Here is a 20,860-nt window from a genome sequence, read left to right as displayed (position 1 = left end):
ACTTGCAAACTAAGTTATAAAAAGAATGAAAAATGAGTTGGAGGAGTACTAAGATTGTAGAGAAACTATAATGTGCAGCGAATAGACACTTTCATTTTGGGGGATGCCTGGGTGGCTCAGTCAGTTGAGCATCCGACTTCAGCTCAGGTCATGATCTCATGGCCTGTGAGTTCGAGCCCCGCATCAGGCTCTTTGCTGACTGCTCGGAGCCTGGATGGAACCTGCATCGGGTTCTGTGTCTCCCTCTCTCTCTGCCCCTAACCCAGTTGCATTCTGTCTCTCAAAAATAAACAAACATTTTTAAAATATTAAAAAAAAAAACCTTTGATTTTTTAACCTAATCCCACACATAGAAACAAATTTTTAGCCATGTTTATAAATTAGGCAGTCATTATTGAATTGGAGTTCAAAGTTTTTCCCGTTAGTCTGGTGGTGGGAAGTGGCCGGGGGTGGGGAAGCACCAGGAAAAGTAGTACAGAATCACTGAAAACTATCATTGAAGAAACTTGAGAAAATTAGCAAAAGCAGATCAACTATTCCGACAGAGAATGCCAACAATAAAGAGCTATGCACCAGACAGGTTAAAGGAATGATTCCACTCCACTTGGTGTCAGGAGAATGCAGGTTATCTGATTTTGCAACCACTCCACCCCCACCATTTGATTTCCCTTGGAGGGTTTCACAGCACATCTTAAAAAATATGTTCAGAGTAAATAGGTATGTAGCCACATGTTATCTATCAGGCTGGCATACACATTCTTTTCAAATGCTCTTCACTTATGGATCAGATTTTATCATCTTTGATCCATCAATCGTCTTGTAATAGATTCTAGAAACATTTCCAAAATTAGCGTATATTTATTTTCCTAGGACATATATCTAATAAAAGTGGTGGCAGTGCCAGAGAGTGGTAGCAGAAAAACAGAAAAAAAGAATTTATAGGTAAAGATGATAGGTTTGAAGTGCCCATAAACATCCAAATGGAGATGGAGACTGAGTTAAATGGGATCTTTCTAAAAAAAAAAAAAAAAAAAAAAAATCCAGCATCTCGAACAATGTCATGCTGAGTATGTATACGATGCACTTTGGTCAAATGACTTAATGTTGCTTTATGGTTTAGCTGGAAGATTTTTTAAACAAATTAATAAAAGTTTACTCTCATGAATCCGCAGGATGGGATCGTTTCTTTGGAAACGAGGAAGTCTATTAGTCTAATGAAGAGATATAGTACTCTGAGAATGATCACCAACCTGGTAAAAAAAAAAAAATTTGAAATCTGAACATTTTAATGAACTTGGTCTTCAATCCAAATTCCTTCTTCCCATTTCCTGTATATCCTGTTTGTATCTGTTTTATGGCAATTACATTTTTTTTTAATGTTTATTTATTTTTGAGAGAGACAGAGACAGACTGTGAGCAGGTTAGGGGCAGAGAGAGAGGGAGACACAGAATCTGAAGCAGGCTCCAGGCTCTGAGCTGTCAGCACAGAGCCCGACGCGGGGCTCGAACTCACGAGCTGTGAGATCATGACCTGAGCTAAAGTCGGAGGCTCAATCGACTGAGCCACCCAGGTGCCCCTGCAATTACATTTTCAAAGCTGTGTGAGACTAATTAATCACCAATCAGAAAATGAATCTCTAAACTTTCCATTTATCTCCAATAAAACTACTAGAGAACAATTTTTTCTTCTCCATATAAGATTCTCCTATTAAGGTGCAAGGAAAGAGTCTTCAATAGTTAGGGGTATAGCTGCAGTTTGATTTCTTTCTTCTTTTTATAATTAAAAACAATATACTATAAAACACTTCAAACTACTTAAAAAAACTATAATAGAAAATTTGGAGATGATCTTCCTTTTTTACCTTTTAATTTCCTTCCAATCCATGCATTTCCTTCTAGGTCACTTATTAGCACATTTTAATCTAAAAAAATTAATGAGAATGTAAAAAGCACCTATCATATTGCATGGATTTAGAAGGTATTCAATTTTTTTTGAATTATGCAACATAGTTACTGAGAGAGAGCTATCCTCCTGTCAACTTGATGACAGAGACAAATTAGATAACCATACCAAATTTTTAGTAGTAAAATACTATAAAGTAATTTAGTAGAGATTAAAATTTTAGAAAGATTAGCATACTTCGAGTAAAATCCCACCATATTATCAATGTAGAAATCTCTCTAGACCAACTGAGTTTCTGTTGAGCTTTCCAAAAAACAAGATTTTAAAATCAGTAGTCTTGAGCAAACATAAAATCAGTAGATACATATCTGTGGTTCCAGGTACTCCATTTTTTAAGTTTATTTATTTATTTTGAAATAGACTACATGAGCAGAGGAGGGGCAGAGAGGGGGAGAGAGAGCATCCCAAGCAGGCTCCAGACGGTCAACGCAGAGCTGACGAACCATGAGATTGTGACCTGAGCCGAAATCAGGAGTCAAATGGTTACCTGAATGAGCCACCCAAGGTGCTCCCCTCAGGTACTCCATTGTTAAATAAAAATAACTATATTCATTTCCCCAAAGTCATGAGATGAACTGAGTGGAGGGGATGGACTAGATGGTAGGGTAATGAATTTTCAAGTGGAGATGGAATTAGACAGATACTCTCCCAGTAGAGTGTCTGAGTAGGGACCGCCTTTTAGTGGTACCATGTGTATAGGTATCTTATGAATCCTACCAACTGGGAGAATGGATGACAGATTTTATCTACACTGATATATAATATATCCTATAATTTGTGTGATTCTGATTATAAATATATTCAATGATTTAACCAAATGACACAATTTTAATGACAAACTAAAAAATTTTACATTCATAATACATTCATAAGTATTCCATGATGAAATTTTTGTTATTTTCATGGTTTCTATTTAACAGTGTGTTGGGGGTATTAGCTAATACAATTATATAGAAGAAAACTGTCAGAGGTATAGTAATTAAAAAAGAAAAGGTAAGGTTGTCTCTACTTCCAAATAATGATTATGCATATTTGAAAACCCCCAAAGAATCAATGGAAAAACTTATATGATCAGTAAGAAAATTTTATAATAGTATCAGGCTATATAATTAACAAAGTCAATAGAACTCATATATACTCAAGCAAGAACCAGTTAAAGGGTATAATGGATGAATAAAATTAACTGCTTAAATGATAACAGATATCCAAAATCATGCAAGGAAACGTTTAAATCTCTTAATAACAAAAAAGTAGGCCTGCACAAATGAAAAGACATAACTATATTCTTGGATGGAATAAAGATACCAGTTCTCCCTAAGTTGGCTTATATATAAACTAGAATTCCAATAAAAATGCCATCAGGTTTTTCCCCTCATGGAACTAAACAAGTTGATTATAAAGTTCATTTGGAAAAATAAGCCACAGCCAAAAAAAAATCCGCAAAAAGAAAGGCTAGGGCCTTAATGACTAAATATGAAAATGTGAATTACTACAGGCCAATGGAACAAAACAGAAAATAGACAAAATTGGGGCGCCTGGGTGGCTCAGTCAGTTAAGCATCCCACTTCAGCTCAGGTCATGATCTTGCAGTTGGTGGGTTAGAGCCCCGCTGACAGCTCAGAGACTGGAGACTGCTTTGGATTCTGTGTCTCCCGTCTCTCTCTCTGCCCTCCTTCCACTCATGCTCTCTGTCTCTGTCTCTCTCTCTCAAAACTGAATAAACGTTAAAAAAATTTTTTAAAAAGAATATGGACAAAACTACATATAGAAACTTAGTGTTTAGCAAGTGCTTTGGTGATAAGCGTATAGCTCTATGGGGACAGATAATATCCATTCTTCACACCATTGAGCAAGACCAATTCCAACTGACACATACAGGGAAAAAAGTGGAAATGATAGAAAATATGGAGAATTCCTACAGCAAGGAAAACCCCCCAAATTTTGACATAAAATCCTGAAACAATAAGACACAGGGTTAATAAATTGGGTTATGAGGAAGAAAAAGAAACACACAAGAAAAAAGAAAAATAATCGAAAAATATTTGAACCTTACATCATAGATAAAGGCTTAATCAAACCACCCACATAAAAGTGAGCCAGAGATAGGAATTGTTACTTTGAAACAATTACAAAAGACTCTTACATGAAAAGACACAAAACTCATTCCTAACAAGAAAAATACAAAATAAGACAATTCCATTTCTTTTATTAGAGTCACAAAATTCTAAAAGAATGACAGATACTCTATTGGAAATGATGTGAAGAAACAGGCCCTCAGACATACTGCTATTGAAAATATAAAGTGATACAACCCCTATGGCAAAGAACTTGGTAATATCTGACAAAATTAGACATTCATTTATCCTTCGACTCAGCAATCCCACCTCTTGAAATGTATCCAAGATATATTGTCAATGAAAACACATATGCATGAGTCTATTCACTACAGCCTTATCCATAATACCAAAATTGGAAACACCTAAATATCCATCAATAGGCAACTTGTTGAATAAAATATGGTCCACCCACAAAATGGAACCACACAACCAATAAAGAGGGAGAGGGGATGTCTCTAGTACGTGATCTCCACGATACATTGTTAAGTGAGAAAAGCTAGGTGAAGATATGCATTAGTATGGTGCCATTTAGGAAAGGGGGAGGGGTATAAATAAGTATACCCATTTGCTTATACTAAAAAAGTAGAGGGGCTCCTGGGTGGCTCAGTTGGCTAAGCATCCGACTTTGGCTCAGGTCATGATCTGGCAGTTTGTGAGTTCAAGCCTCGCGTCAGGCTCTGTGCTGACAGCTCAGAGCCTGGAGCCTACTTCAGATTCTGTATCTCCCTCTCTCTCTACCTCTCCCCCACTCATGCTCTGTCTCTGTCTCTCTCTCAAAAATAAACATTAAAAAAAAATTTTTTTTTTAAGTAGAGCAAAGACAGAGCAGTCTTTTCAACTGCTCTGGGAAAGCTGCTGGGAAATCTGAACATCTATACACAAAGGAATGAGGTTAACCCTTACCTTACACCACATAAAAAAAAATTAACTCCAAATGGTTCAATGACATAAATATAAGACATAAAGTATAAAAACTTGTAGAAGAAAACATAGAAGGAATGGTATTCATGATACTGGATTTGACAATAATTTCTTAGATATGACATCAAAAGCACAGGCAACAAAAGTAAAAATAAATTAGACTATATCAAAATTAAACACTTCTATGCATCAGAGAACACAATCACTAGAGTGAAAGGCAACCTATAGAAGGGGAGAAAATAATTACAAATCATGTATCTATTAAGGGGTAAGTAACCACAATATGTAAAGAACTCCTACAACTCAACAACGACGAACACAAATAATCTAATCAAAAATGGGCAAAGGATTTAAATAGACATTTCTTCGAAGAAGATATACAAATGGTTAACAAGCATATGAAAAGATGGTCCACATCACTAATTACCAGGAAAATGCAAATTGAAGCCAAAATGAGATAATACCTCACATCTATACAAAAAACCACAAGAGCTGGTGAAGACGTGGACAAATCAGAACCCTCGTGTACTGTGGCAGGAATGTAAAATGGTGTAGCTGCTGTGAAAAACAGCATGGTAGTTTCTCAAAAAAAAAAAAAAAAAACAAAAAAAACCCACAAAAAACCCAGAAATTGAATTACCACACGATTGAGGAATTCCATTTCTGCATATATATCCAGAAGAATGAAAGCAGGGTTTTGAAGAGGTTATCCGTACTCTCATATTCAGAGCAGCATTGTTTGTAAAAAGGTAGAAGCAACTCAAGTGACCACTGACAGATAAATGGATAAAACAAAACGTGGTCCATACATACAATGGAATATTATTCAGCCTTAAACTGGAAGGAAATTCTGAGCCATGCTACAACATGGCTGAGCCTGGAGGACACTAGGCTAAGTGATTTCAGCTGTGCAACGTATCAGGGTAGTCAACCTCAGAGACATAAAGAGTGGGGGCTGCCAGGGATTGGGGTAGGGGAGAGGTGGGGAACTGCCGTTCGTGGGCACAGAGTTGTGGTTTCACTTTCACAAGATGGAAAAGTTCTGGAAATTGAGTGCACAATAATGTGGATACATTAAACACTACTGAATTGTACACTTGGAAATGGTTTAGATGGTAAATGTCCCATCTATCTTATCATAATTATAACTATTACAAATGGGAGGACAGGAGAATAACCCCTAAACTAAAAAGAAATGACTACCTCCAGAGAGAAAGGAAATAGAGTAAAGGGCACAGGGAAGGAGAGAACCAAACTTCTCTGAATACACTTTATTTTGTTGTTTGACTTGGGAATCCTGTAAATGTTTTATATAACCATTAAATATACATGTTTAAAATGTCAATCTAAAAACTGCCCTATATAATTAAGATTCAAAAACATTCCTGAAAAACAGAAATATCTGAAAAAATAAAATTGAGAGTAGAAAATAAGTAATTGAAAAAAGTGAAATGAAACAAATAAACCAAAAGGTGTATCACATGGGTAGTATAATCACACAGAGGAGCTATTCCCAGAACTTTTAAGCATATTTCAACCATTCATCTTTAATGAATTATACCCTAAGGAAAAGAACTGCAAAACGAATACAAAAACACCACACAATGTTTATAATAACCATATTGTGATAGCACTGACATTATTTTGAACTGGTGTGTGTTTATTGTGGGAGGAAAAGTGGATTAATGATTACACAGGCAGTCATTTAGAAACAAGATTGTAAAAATGGGGGAAGTAGACACAAATGTGTCTTACAGAAATTAAGAAAAAATTCTGTAGTAGCATATTTAATAGGAACTATCAATATACAACTCAAAATATTATATAGATTTTAAGATCCAAACAGAAATGAGTACATGCGCCCACCAGAATGACCAAATAGCAAAGAGCACATCTAGTGCTCAGTTTGTGAGTTAAAATACCACTTCCCACTAAAAGGATGAGGGCTCCTACATGCTGACTCAGACATGAGTCAGGAAACGCACACAGTAAACCTAGAAATCCTGTCAGCAGGTAACTAATCAAAGAGTACTATGGTCAACTCAAAAGGACTCAAGAGTGAACCGCAGAGGCTCCCACTGACCAAAGACAGAACAACTTGAACACTCCTGAAAATAATAACTACAATGGATCACAACGTAAATATCTTTCAACCCATGAATTCCTAATACTACTTAAAAAATAAAACAAATCACATCAAGCATTTACCCTGTTGTTCCTGCAGTACAGCTCAGGGTATCAGCTAGTGATGAGGGGAAGATTCTCCTCAGAGAAGTATTCCAGCTAACAAATGAAAGAGGCATGGTAGCATTCAGAATATCAGGATTCACCACTCTAATGAAAACAAAGGCAGAGATCATTGCAGTACCAACTTCTTAATTTATAGCACAAACAAATCACAAGGAAAAGCGAAGGAGAGAGGAACCCAGAGACAAGAAGACAGATGGTGGACAGGCTGACCGACTGATAGGAATCCAATGGATTAAAAGAAAAGTAAAAGACATATAAACCAATTGCAACATATGGACTTTTATTTGACCTTAGCCTGAATAAACAAACTGTAAAAAAAAAAATTATTGGACTACTAGGGAAATACAAATATGGAGTTATTAGATAATATTAAGAAATAAGTCTTACTTATTTTTGTCATTCTAATGGTACTGTTTACGTAGAGAGAGCGTGCGCGTGCGTGCGAGAGCACCCTTTGCTCTTAAGATACAATCTGAGATTGACAGACAAGGGGATATTGTGTCTGAGAACTGTTTAAACTAGGGGGACGGGTGTCTGTAGGTATACACATAAATTAAGACTGTCTGTGAGCTAGGAACTGTTGAAGCTAGGCAACAGGTACACGGAGGTTCGTTACATTACTCTCTACTTTTATGGATGTTTGAAATATTCCAAAATACAAAGCTTTTAAAATTGAATAGGAAAACACATATAAGTTTTATCCAAAACTAATCTATAAAGTTATATTTGGCATTCAAAGAGACCATCTCACAACCCATCCTGACATATCTATGCAACGATTCCGAGGGGAATTAAGAAAAAAAGATTTACTGAGTAATAGTTAAGGTTAATACAATTCCTGTGAAACCATACCTGTTTGATGAGTTTTCTCCTCTCTACCAATCACCACTGAAGACATCAGGCATGAGGTGCCTGGGTGACTCAGTCGATTGGGCGCCAGACTTCAGCTCAGGTCATGACCTCACGGTTCGTGGGTTCAAGCCCCACATCGGGCTCTGTGCCAACAGCTCAGAGCCTGCAGCCTGCTTCGGATTCTGTGTCTCCCTCTCTCTGCCCCTTCTTGGCTCACACTTTCTCTCTCTCTCTCTCTCAAAAATACATAAACATTTTTTAAAAAAGATGTTGGGCACATGATTAACAGAAAGGAAAGAGGTAAGGGTGCTTTTGTAAGAAACATTTAAATATGCTTTGGCCAAAAGCAAAAAAAAAAAAAAAAAAAAAAAAGGTAACTCATCCCTGTTATCCTGCTCATATGCCTCGATGGTTAACACTTCAAGAATGAATATTACTATTGTGCCCCATGCTCATCCCATGCAAACCACAGGGCCATGGACCATGTATAGCCAATGATTAAAGAATAATAATAATGAGGCAAGAATGTACAGAATTACCTAAGAATTCCTCAACCAAAACTTCAACTTTACACAAAATCTCTTGTAAAACGGGTCTTTAAATATTTAGCATGAAAGAAAAAAAATAACCAAAACCCAAATAACATACTTGAGAAGGCACACAAATAAATTTACTGATTACATAGAAACATATTATAGAAACATTACTACACTCACGCTTTGGGAGATGGGGGAAAGCACATCTAAATTAACATACTGAGCCTCATCCAATGACAATTCATTAAGTCACATGGGTAACAAGTGATTACTACAGAGCTTTGCCGAGTGGATCATGATTATTAAAAGACGACTGAATGTATTCAAATCCATACTCACATTATAGAGTGTTGTCCAATTACATCTGAAAGGTTAGTACGTTTGAAATCAAATCATAAAGTATGCATCAAACATTAACGCAGTGTATTCAAGATGGTCTCTGGGCTTCCTGGAGACAATGGTCTCAGGCAGCATGTGCAAGGCGCACATCATGCTAGCACTTCCCAAGGCACAAGCTACTGGGAAGCTCTGGAACCCCAGTCATTGGCTGGAGAAGCAGCACGCGACTACGCGTCATAGGTTGCCACAAAGAACCACAAGAGTTACACAGAAACTAAAGGCTGTCCTGCATAATAACAAATTTTAGGAACTGCCACATATAAGGGATAGTCTATAACCCTGCCCCGTATCATTGCGTGTGGGGGCGTGGGGGTGTCATTTGTTAGAACGAGAGGCATTTAGGGAACAGAGAGTGAACTAGTTTTCGACTGCACTAGGTAGAACCTCAGAAGTTCAGAGGTTCTGACAGCACAGAGCCTGGAGCCTCTTCAGATTCTGTGTCTCCCTCTCTCTCTCTGCCCCTCCCCGGCTCGCACTCAGTCTCTGTCTCAGAAATAAACATTAAAAAAAAAATTTTTTTAAATATTTAAATGCCAAAGGAAATATTAGTATTATTTATTTGTTTTATATATTGTGACTGTGGTTATGATTTCACATATAAGTTCACTATCTTCAAAAGTTTGAAAAACAGATTTGCTCATTCCCGTCCTTTTCCATAAAAAGAGACCGAACTAGATAAAGACGTGCAGAAGCCTAGAGATGTCTCTGGGTCTCACAGCAAAGGCTGGGTGAAACAGAACAACATCGCTGCCCCTTCCACTGGGCATCCCAACTAATACTCTGGTTCAGTAAATTAGTTGCTTATCCATCATCTGAAAAATCATTCAAAAAACAGTGTTTTTCTCCCTAATTATTGTCATCTGCCTGAGCAACTGTGAAACAAATGAATACGGATCCTCGGCGGAGGAGCGAGCCATGTCTGGGATGATCACCTTTCACAACTTCTCTCTCCCGCCTCTCACCCTCCATCTGAGAATCGCTGCGCCTGAATCTCTTCTCCACAGCAGGGGCCACGGACGAAATGGAATGAGAAAGGCTTCCAACCCTAAGGTGCCCAGCCAACCTCTATCTGGGAAAGGCTGGGGATGGTCTCAGAATCCTGATCATATCTTAAAATAGGTCACATCTGAGATTACGTGGTCACTTTAAACGCTGCGTAAATATGTTATAAGAAGCACCATACTTTAGGTTAAGACTGCAAATGCTCAATCCTCTACCTGTCACCCAGAACTCAGAGATTCGTTTCTAGTTCAGTTCCTCTGATTTTGATATTATTTGTTTCAAACACTAATCCTTGCTTTCGAGCCAAAATCAAAACCATACGAAACCTGAATAAGACCTGCTAGCCAGCCTCTAGCAGAGAATAAAGAAAAAGCCTTCGTCACTTCATGCCTGAGATAGAAAAGTGTCTCAAAAACAAGCTAATTTATGTCTTTACACCCCAATCTACACCAGGATTTGTTGAACAATGTTTACTTACTAGAGAGATGTAATTTCATTATACATCATAAAATCAGCAGGGGTATTCATGTATTACGAACCATCCCTCCTCTTCCATTTCCATTCCCTAAAGCTGAGTGTTCTTTAGTACAAGTGCACATTTCAAATACAAGTCTCAAATACGAGCCACATCATCATTTCTCAGGAAAATGTAAAGTCTTTTCATAAGGCTTACAAAAAAAAGAGCTGCGATCATAGCATGGACATTAACTGTAAGCAACAATTTTCAAAAACAACAAGCAATAAGATAGGTGGTTGCAATTGTTTTCGCCTCTAAATCAAGCAAGGAAAATCTTTTCAAGTGATGGGTAAGTTGTATAGAGCAAACACAGAAAATATATACAGAAAAATTACAAAAATACTAAGTATTGTTACAGATGACTGGATTGGCATTTAACAGGCTGAAAGAAACCAGATCAATCTCAATCTCACTGGGGTCAATTCGGGTGCTCAAACCAATAAAACAAATTTTTTTCTTTATGTTTGTGTACTGGAGGTGCTAAAATATTAACCAAGTCTGCAAATGTCATGCACAATAAAACCATTTATAAATATTAAAACACTTATTCATATCAAAATCTGCTTAACAAAAATAGATAGCAGAAGTAATAAATCATTAGGACAATACTTAGGAAGAATAAAACATAAAATACCATTCTTCCCCCCAAAAGCAAGACAAAGCAGGGAAGAATGGATTTGGCAAAGATAATCTTAGTATACTTTGATCATTTTAATCCCAGAAATTATATGCAACAGTCAAACAAAATCTATAATTAGCTATTACAATCAAAATATTACAGGTAAAATAGGTTCACATAATTCTCTTGTAATAACTCTAAGTTACTGTTTTACTTCCAAACTGTAAACTATTCTGTCACATGCAGATCACAAGACGACTTCGAACTAAAATATTAAAACCATGAACTTACACAGAATATCCAGTCAACAAAGATAATAAAATTAGAAACATGGCATAAAATTACAAATGTCTCACAATCCGATCAAAATTGGATTTGTATGTGCATATTAAGCGTCTAGGGTTTAAAACATCACAAGATAATCAACTCTGCTTTTTGTTCTGTAAAAACAAGTTGAACAGGACTCTGAGCACCTGTACTGGAATAATCTGTACTGGAATAAGGAAAATTTCTATTTAAAAGCTTACTAGACACTTTTTCTATTACAAAGACATGTTCCGGTATTCCTGTGCAGTGTTTTGTAAAGTACTTTATTTCCATTAGCATTATAAATTTTTGTTCCTCAGCAAATCAGCAAGAGACTAATGGCACAAATCAATATCATACTCTTCATAGCAACTAATATTAGGTCATTTATTATAGCAAAGGCCACTAGAAACTCGGCTAAAGGTATATCAGGCATTTCAATTTGAACACCATTTTTTTAACAATGTGTCACAGATTGAGTGAGCTTTTCTTTTATAAGGTAGTCTTCATAGGCTTAAGTGCCTCCAACTTCTTAGAGCAGGTAGAAATGTAAGAGCACCTCAAAAAAAGTCAGCCATGCCTCCTAGGGGTCTTACCACCAACTACAACTCTCTAGAGGTGACCAATTTCTGTGCTGAAGGGAGCGAGACAGAGAGGCTTGTGAATAAGACAAATAAGGAGGGCACAAGAAAATAACTAACATGATTTCAAATCTTTTGGGCTCCAGAAGCTTTTCCACAGGGGCCAATGGAATGAGACAAAGAAGCATTCAAGGAGTCCCACACTTAAAGGAACCCCCAGTCCCTCACCGGGATGCAAGGAAGAAATTACGGAATTTCCTCCTGCCCCACTCCTGCTTTGTGCCAGAGGGAGGAGACTGTCATGGGGGACTCCTAGGGATGACCAGAAGCCAGGTGACACAGGACTTCCCTGCCAGCGTGAAGTTCCCTCATCCTGTGGAGTTTCTAAGCTACAGCATTTCCTGATGGCAGAGTTCTGTTTACTTAGAGGTAAAGTCTAAATAACCAATCGATCGGTAATGCTTTCAGTTTTAAATTTGCCTTTTTACTACTCTCATTTCCAAGACTTGTAAAAAGGATTTAAGGACAATTACAAGAATATTACATATCACCTCAAAGAACTCAAGTCACATGGAACTAAAGGATTTTCCTTTAAATAGTTGTGACTGATTAAAAAGAAATTGTGTTACTCTATTAGGTTAGTAGCCAAATATAGATAAGTACAGCAGTTTAATGCTGCTAAATACATGATCAGTCTAGAGTGCTTAAACTTAAGCCCCACAGTTTGACACTCTAGAAGAAAAAAGAGAAACAAATCCCTTTGGTCCTGACTTAACACTGCAAACAGATACAACACAGATACAGTGTGCTTTGCATAATACAGTCTTGAGATGTTCCTTTCTGCCTCTCAATATCAGAATTTCCACAGAACATCAAGTACTTTTTCTATAGATCACGGTGCCATAATTCAATACTTTCCCTTTCTAATCCTGATGCACACTCCCTTCCAGCTGGCTCTGTGAACACAACGAGGTAACAACCACAGATATTTCTGGGGAAACCTCACCCTTTCCTTTCAAAGGAAAGTAGGCACTAAGTACAAAGGGGCTGCTTTAGAATTTTCAGTTCTTCATGAGCAACCAAATGGTTTTCCCTTTTGTTCCCCAATGTTAATTAGAGTATTTTTTCTGAAGAAGAGAGATACGCACCCAGAATGCAACAAAAGACCTGAGAAAGTAGTCAAGGAAGCAGAACGTGAAAAGCCAACAGAGACACCACAAAGTGTTTACACTAAAGTTTAGGGATTTTTGTCCCCCGCCCACCCCCACCCCTGCCCCAATCAGAGAGCTCTTACTCTTAGCCAATTTACTCTTATTTTATATTTAACTCAAATAAGTTTGGCTGCCTGGCTGCCTGGCTCCTGGGACACTGAAAACAGTAAATTAGCCATCAAGGCAGAGAAGCTCTTAGGGGTGAGAAAAAACAGCCCACCAGCAAAAACTGGAAATAATTCCCAGATAATAAAAAAAAGGAAGAAGGAAGGTTATTTTTAAAAATATGAAGCGTGAGAGGCAATTCAGTCTGGGTCCCTTAGGTTAAGATAAACAGGTCCACTCTCTTCAATAAGCAAATGGCGGTAATTTTACAGCACGGGCCAAAACAATAACTCTGGTCTTTGAGAAGAGGTTTAAAAAGCCAGAGACACTTTGAAATATTTCAACAAAAAGGTTAACATTGTTTAAAAAATCCAAGCATTCAGTGACTTTTAAACCCTCAGTTATCTAGAAAATCACTTCTTAGAAGGCTGTTAGAGAATTCCAAAAAACTGAGGCATACATAAAAAATAAAGGAAGGAATGTTGTGTAGTTTAAGGCCTCTGGGAGTGGGGGAGAGAGACTCATTTAAATCATATTTAGCAAACCCTGTCCTATCCCTTCCCCCTCCTTTCCCCAGCAAACCTTGAAAATACCTGCCTACCAAATACATTAATATTTAAATCTTTACTGGCTGCAGATACTTCCCCACAACCTCTACAATATACAGTTCCGCCATCTTACCTTCTTGTGTGTTGTTGGTCCATCCACATAGGTGCTCAGAATGACCACTACCTTATAATCATCAGAAAAGTGACTTCAGTTCCAGGTTAAAATAGGTACTACAGTGTGGCTTGTTGAAAGTCAAACCCAAATCATTTACCACGAGTGTCTTTCACTGAACAAAGAAATCCTATTCTGTTTCCAAGGGGGATAAAAAAGACGAGCCTAACCCTGGTAACCTTAACACAAAAGGAAGCTAAAAAGGCAGGGACTCGATAAGAACAAAGGATTGTTCTTTCTGATGACATCAATACGTATTAAACACGATGTGTTACACATCCTTCTATCAATATCTGAGATGATAAATTTGCAAATTAATACTACATTGGTCATAACTGCATAAAATTACAATAGCACCCTCTTTAGAAGAGATTTTGATTTATATAATGGTAGTAACTTTTATGTGTTTAATGTTTCTGAAATTAAAGGAGGAGATGAGCCACGGTGCGCAAGCAGAATACAACGTACGAGAAATAATTACGCTTGTGACCTCATGCCCTATAAGGTCACTCTGCATCATAGGCCAAAGGAAATCAGGAACCATCAGCATTTACCTCCGAGTGGTCACTGCCTGGAATGAGGGGCAAGCATGGGTATATTTCATAAACCAGCAGGAGCTTGACCTCATAAAAAAGTCAATTATCAAAATGCTACATGTAGAATGCCACAAAAAGAAATATATAAAAGTGGGTTCTGCAAAATATCTTCCCTTCAAAATAAATCTGAGACAACTTAAACAGTTCATTTTCATCTGAATCGTAACACGTGTCACAAAGTAACATTAATCCTGTCAGTAAAAAGAATCCGCAGAATTTATAAAAAGTATTTTGTAACATAAAACATTATAAATACAGGCTAAAGAGTGACAACTCAAAATATTTACAATATGTACGTAAGTCACTATCATAAGAATGTATGCAATATTTATAATTCCAGTCCTGTTAACCAGTACAGTAAGAATCACAATACACTTACCCACAGATATTCTATCAAAAATTAGGCATCAAAAGTTTACATACTGCCTGCATTTGTAAGGGATAAAATGTTTCCTAACACGTTCTGGGACAGGGCTCCATCACCTGAAGCAAAATTCTCACATCACTCAATTAGGACTTGGTTTTTATGAACATTTGTGAACTGGCTTTTCAGTTAAGGCAGACGATTGCTCCTTTTTCCTCCCTAGTGATTTCTGGTCTACGGCCAGAATCCCTGAGCAATATAAATTCACGTGAATTCCGAGGCAGTGACAATAACGAGAACCAAACTCCAGAAAGGGAGCAGAGCAGAGGAAAGGGGACAGCCGGCCAACATTCACTAGGTGTGTAATATACTGTGCCGGATGCTGTACAGAAAGTTCCTCCGTGAACGCTCTCAACAGCCCTAAGAAAAGCAACTGGCTTCTGGCCCACTGCTTTCCTGAGGTTCTCAGAAAACCCACACGAGGCTTTTATTGCATAATATACCTAAATAAAATTCCAGAAGACCCCAGTCAGTATGACCAGTTGGCTTGTCATCTTAGTCCCAGCTCAGTGACTTACTGGCTGTGAAGTGAGAGAAAGGTACTTCCCACTTTAAACCTCAGGCTCCAGATCTCTAAGGCGAAGGACGATCACAGTCCATCAGCCTGGTATGATATTCTGCTCTTCAAGCAAAAGCATTTTCAGAGTCTCAGACAAATATCTAACAAAGGGACTCTTAGATCAAGCTCAGTCATAAGTCAGGAGCTGCCAATACCGCATTGGGAATTATTGCACATTTTTAAATGCTTAGGATGATTAAATGATAAGAAAATATCTGATGAATGATGTATTTTACCAGATACAGCGCTTAATATTTTACCTACTTTAGTAAGAAGACTCCTGTGCTAAAAATAGGTTTTAAGTTTCTAAAAGAACATTTTATGCTGTACGCTCGCCACGAGAATCATCTCCTCAAACATTAATGACCATGGTAGACGCGATTTCACTACAAGCATGTTATGGCAGGTGTGGGCTGTCCACCAGCTGGCTCCATAACCTTTTGATCCCTCTGGACAGCAAATCTGTTCAGCAGCCCTATGTGGTCATTTCTCATTTGTTGTATGCTTTCTTCTCCTTTCACACTTTCAGAATCCTTACTCCCTCAGCTTGACATTCTTTTATTAAAATAGAAAGCTCCCAGTAAAGCAAACTAAAACTAATTTTATACTCAGGCAATGTAAAAGTTCCAGAATAGATTAATCTATGATAGCAAGAGTTGTTAGTGCAAGCTGTTTTAAACGTCACATGGAGAATACATGTTTATTCTTTCACTAAAAATACAATAACATTAAGTGAAAAGATTAAAATTTTAAGTAAGCCAGCATTCCATTAATTAATAAAGTACTCCAGGATATTGTAACTAAATATGAAGGACTATAATTTACATACATGGAAAGGTTGAAATCTGACCTAAGAACAACCTAGTTTATACTTCAACGATGACGGGAACCATTACAGAGTAATTTTCTTGCAGTTATGTTTCTGATTCATTTTGTTGTTGTTAAATTTAATATGGCTAGAAATTACAGTCTGAAATCAGGAGTAGCTAAGGCACATATCTACTCATTCTTCTGTCCCCACCGCCACTTTAAGATCTAAGGCTGATGGAGGAGGCAAGGAATAAAGAGTGGTTAAGACAATAAGTTTTGTAGTCTGACAGTCACTTAGTAACTGAGGGACCTTAAGAAAGTTCTTTAATCTCTCTTGGCCTCAACTAACTCATCTGGTGGGGGAGTCGGGGGGGGGGGGGGCGGTGGGCAGTGACACTAGTCCCTAGTTTACAGGCTTACTGCAGCGGTTTAAGGAAATAACACAGACCAGGCACTTAGCAAAAGCCTGACAGAGAAAGTGTTCAATTAATGGTAGGTATTGTGATTATTTTCCTTATACTGTATCCTCTCTGGACCCTCTAATAGACCTCTCACCTAGCAACATATACATTCTTATCATTGTTTCAGGGAGTAATTTGTGACTACATTACACTTTTATCTTGTAGCAAACTCATTCTCTTCTTTCCAGGAAAATAAAACAAAATGGCATTCACCACCATTGTTAATGGTACCTCTCTTCCCAAACTGTCAAGAATACAGTGCACGCATCTTCAGTGTTTTTCATGGACGTTTCTAGGTAGTCCGTAATCAAGCCTTAGAAATACCTTCTATTCCACTCTATCTACATCTAGGTCTGGGTCCCATCTCCCCTCCATAGTAGCTGCCCAACTACTCATTCTGCTTCAGCCCACTCTCCCACTGCAGTCCATTCCAAATAAAGGTGTCCGGAAATGGTTTCTCAATATTTCCATAACAGCGTTCTCCTTTCAAAAGGACCTCCGATGATTTGCTAATGTTTCCTCTTCAATGTAGTCTACAGTATTTTACTCATAGTTTGTCCTTAAATTGAGGCATCTTTTATTCAATAAAGTTTATGATGAGCCGATGAGCTGTTTTCCAGAATATTATAAAACTAATAGCCACAAGTTACTGAACAAATAGCACTGTTCAGGGCTCTTCAAATACGAGAGTCACCACTGACAAACAGCTGGTAGAGTTATACCAGTTATAACAATTATAGTCCCTTTGGGGTCCTGTTTTCACATCCTTCTTGTACTATCATGTATTGTCTGTCTTGACGCGTATAGTGAGCATCTTATTACCACGAATTTCGTATTGGCAAAAATCATTTAAAACGAAGCCACCTGAAACCCAGGCCAAATTTTCAAAGTAAAAAGTTTTAAAAGTTTCATTGAGAAGTTAACCAAAATAAAATAAAATAAAATAAAATAAAATAAAACTGATTTTGTTTTATACTGCATTTGACCTAGCAGCATGATTACAAAGATTTTATGCTGCAAAAAACATGCAAACCCTTCAAGAACTTTTCCCAAGGTCTTTCCCAATCCGTTCAAATTATTTTCTTCTAAAAGACCTTCACGAATTTTCTTTCTTAACAGTACACTGGTCTAACTCTACCCAATCTTTATTTCTTAAGAATTCACAATTCCAACTTCAACTTGGAAAGGACCTACCTTCTACTGCACTTGCATTATCATCAGATCACCACACGCTGGCATCCACAAGCATAATAATGCAACAGAGGCAGATGCTACTGTTTAAATAGAGTAGGATTTTTGATTGGGATTAATTTTATAAGAGGGGCACCCGGGTCGCTCAGTCAGTTAAGCGTCCAACTCCCGATTTCAGCTCTGGTCATGATCACACAGTTTGGGAGATGGAGCGTTGAGTCAGACTCTGCACTGACAGTGCAGAACCTGCTTGGGGTCCTCTCTTTCTCCTTCTCTCTCTCTCTCTCTCTCTGCCCTTCCCCTGAGTGCGCTAAGTAAATAAATAAACATTAAAAAAAAAAAAAAAAGAGGTCAGTCCATTAGAGAATATTCTGATATATATTTTTTAAATCAGGGGCGCCTAGGTGGCTCAGTTGGTTGAGAGGCAGACCCGCTCAGGTCATGATCTCACAGCTCCTAGTTCGAGCCCCGTGTCGGGCTCTGTGCTGACAGCTCAGAGCCTGAAGCCTGCTTCAGATTCTGTATCTGCCCCTTCCCTGTTCATGCTCGCTCTCTCTCTCTCAAAAATAAATAAACATTTAAAAAAAAAAATAAAAAATAAAAAATAAAATAAAATAAAACTCCAAACCATAGGGATTTGGAAAATGAATGCATAGAATTCAAAGATCCCTTATTGTGACTTTCAATGACTCACTTTTGTTGACAAGTAGTAGTGAGCATTATCTGTGAGTTTAGTACTTTCTTCGTACCTAAGCATCGGAAATCGGAAAGCTTTGCAGAGAACTCTTACGTGATACGACGTGGTCCATATACTGAGGTAAGTACGGGGCCCAGGCATCAATGGCTTCCTTCCGTCCCGCTTGCTCAATTCTTCTCAGTTCAGCTAGAAGCAGGGCCTGTGCGGCTTCTCTGACCTGAACAGGAAACAGATCCAAATGAAAAAAACAGAAAGCCGATCAGTTGGTGAGGTGTTTAAAAACTGGAAAGCTCATAATGAAATGAAGCTAGAAAATATACAAGTCACATTAATTTACGGGAGAAAAACTACAGACCAAATAGTGAATTAAATATTTAAAGTAGAATAAATTGGATGTGAGCAAATGAAAGACATTTTAATGAATGAGCTCACTGAAAAATATTTTAACACTAATAGACAGAATATGTGAACATTTACGCAGCGTTGGGTTTAAAACTTCATTTTCCAAAGCCTTTGAAACATTCTTGCACTTTCATTTAGCATTTTCACTTTAAAATCTCCATGTCATTGATCCTGTTGAAAGTCACTGTTAGAACTGTTAAATGTATCTTCTCTTTTAGCCTGAAGAAATCTAACCTTATCTAGTGAGTTTCTTTGTATGATATGTGCTAAATCGGTATTGTTTATACAAACGTATGTATAACTCCGCACTATTCATGTGTCCCTAAGACGTGCTTAAACAATTTGTTTTCAACAAATAAGCAAAGTACATTCTCGTGTACTAATATTAGTTCTATAGAAGGAAACTAGTTGTCAAAGTTACATCATCCCAGTTTTTCCTTCAATGTGGCACACAACTTTTATTTTGCAGTTTTAGTGTTCTTTTGGCAAATTACCACAGAGCACAGAGTCAAAGAAGCTAGCCAACTGTCAAGTGGCGTATCAATCAATTTATTAACTCTTTATAACTGAAAACGTAACTCAGCAGTGTCTGATAAGAGTTTAAATAAAAATTCTTTTTAATTATAACTGATTTTTGAAGTGAATTCAAAAACAATTCAATGCAAAACCATGAAGATTTGAGTATGGTGCGATTCCACTTGGAGATGAGGGGAGGGAAACCAGATGCAGGGAATATCTATATTTTGCTAAATTCAAAATCTTGAATGATACAAACTGCTATAACTAGACAGGTCAAATGCCATAATAAAGGAAATCTCTATAAAACATTTCCAAGTTCCTGGTGATATTATATTCCAAGCAGTATCTAATACAGCAGAAGTCCATTAACACAAAATAACAGCTACCATTTCTTGAGCTCCTACCATGTGTCAGGCTCTGTACTTACTGTTTCACTTGCATTATCTGATTTGATCCTGACAGCAATCCCATGAGGAATATATTATTATCCCCACTTTACAAATGAGCTTCAAACAGGTTAAGTAAATTGCCCAGGGTCACAAAGTTAACAATTGGCAGAACTGATATTTAAACCCAGGTCTCTTCGAATTCCAAAGACTTTTATTACAACACAGTACCTTCCACTGGACAATGGCTATTCACTCAGAATTTGATCGGTGTAATTACAACTCAGCGTGTGATTTGGGGGGAGGTGTATGTGAGCATGGATGTATGTGTACAATCCATACGAAAACCGATACTTAAACAGTTCCATGAAGTATATGAAAGCTTTTGTCAAATATTCACTGGATTAAAAAGTAAACAAATTCGCAAGCTGTAACATTACTGTTTGGTATATAAACTGAGAAAAAAAAATCAGAAACCCATATTTTCTGTCACATAATAAACTGGTGAAAAGAAATTAGATAAGTATTAACCATTTCATCTCAAATTTACACATGTCTAGGGCGCCTGGGTGGCTCAATCGGTTAAGCATCCGACTTCGGCTCAGGTCATGATCTTATGGCTTGTGAGCTCGAGCCCCGCGTTGGGCTCTGTGCTGACAGCTCAGAGCCTGGAGCCTGCTTCGGATTCGGTGTCTTTGCCTCTCTCTCTGCCCCTC

General features: G+C 37.6%; 1 protein-coding gene across 9 annotated transcripts in view; it reads right to left on the bottom strand.

Moving 5' to 3' along the window:
• WDR7 (WD repeat domain 7) overlaps positions 1 to 20,860 on the bottom strand; it is a 358,314-nt gene that overhangs the window by 214,668 nt on the left and 122,786 nt on the right. For all 9 annotated transcript variants that reach the window (XM_045457399.1, XM_045457394.1, XM_045457401.1 and 6 more), the window contains one exon: positions 18,931 to 19,054. In XM_045457399.1, the coding sequence (XP_045313355.1) occupies positions 18,931 to 19,054 (124 nt within the window). The remainder of the gene's footprint in view (positions 1 to 18,930; positions 19,055 to 20,860) is intronic.

This window comes from Leopardus geoffroyi, chromosome D3 (genome assembly GCF_018350155.1).
Source record: "Leopardus geoffroyi isolate Oge1 chromosome D3, O.geoffroyi_Oge1_pat1.0, whole genome shotgun sequence".
NCBI lineage: Eukaryota > Metazoa > Chordata > Mammalia > Carnivora > Felidae > Leopardus > Leopardus geoffroyi.
This window is presented reverse-complemented; position numbering and strand designations above follow the sequence as displayed.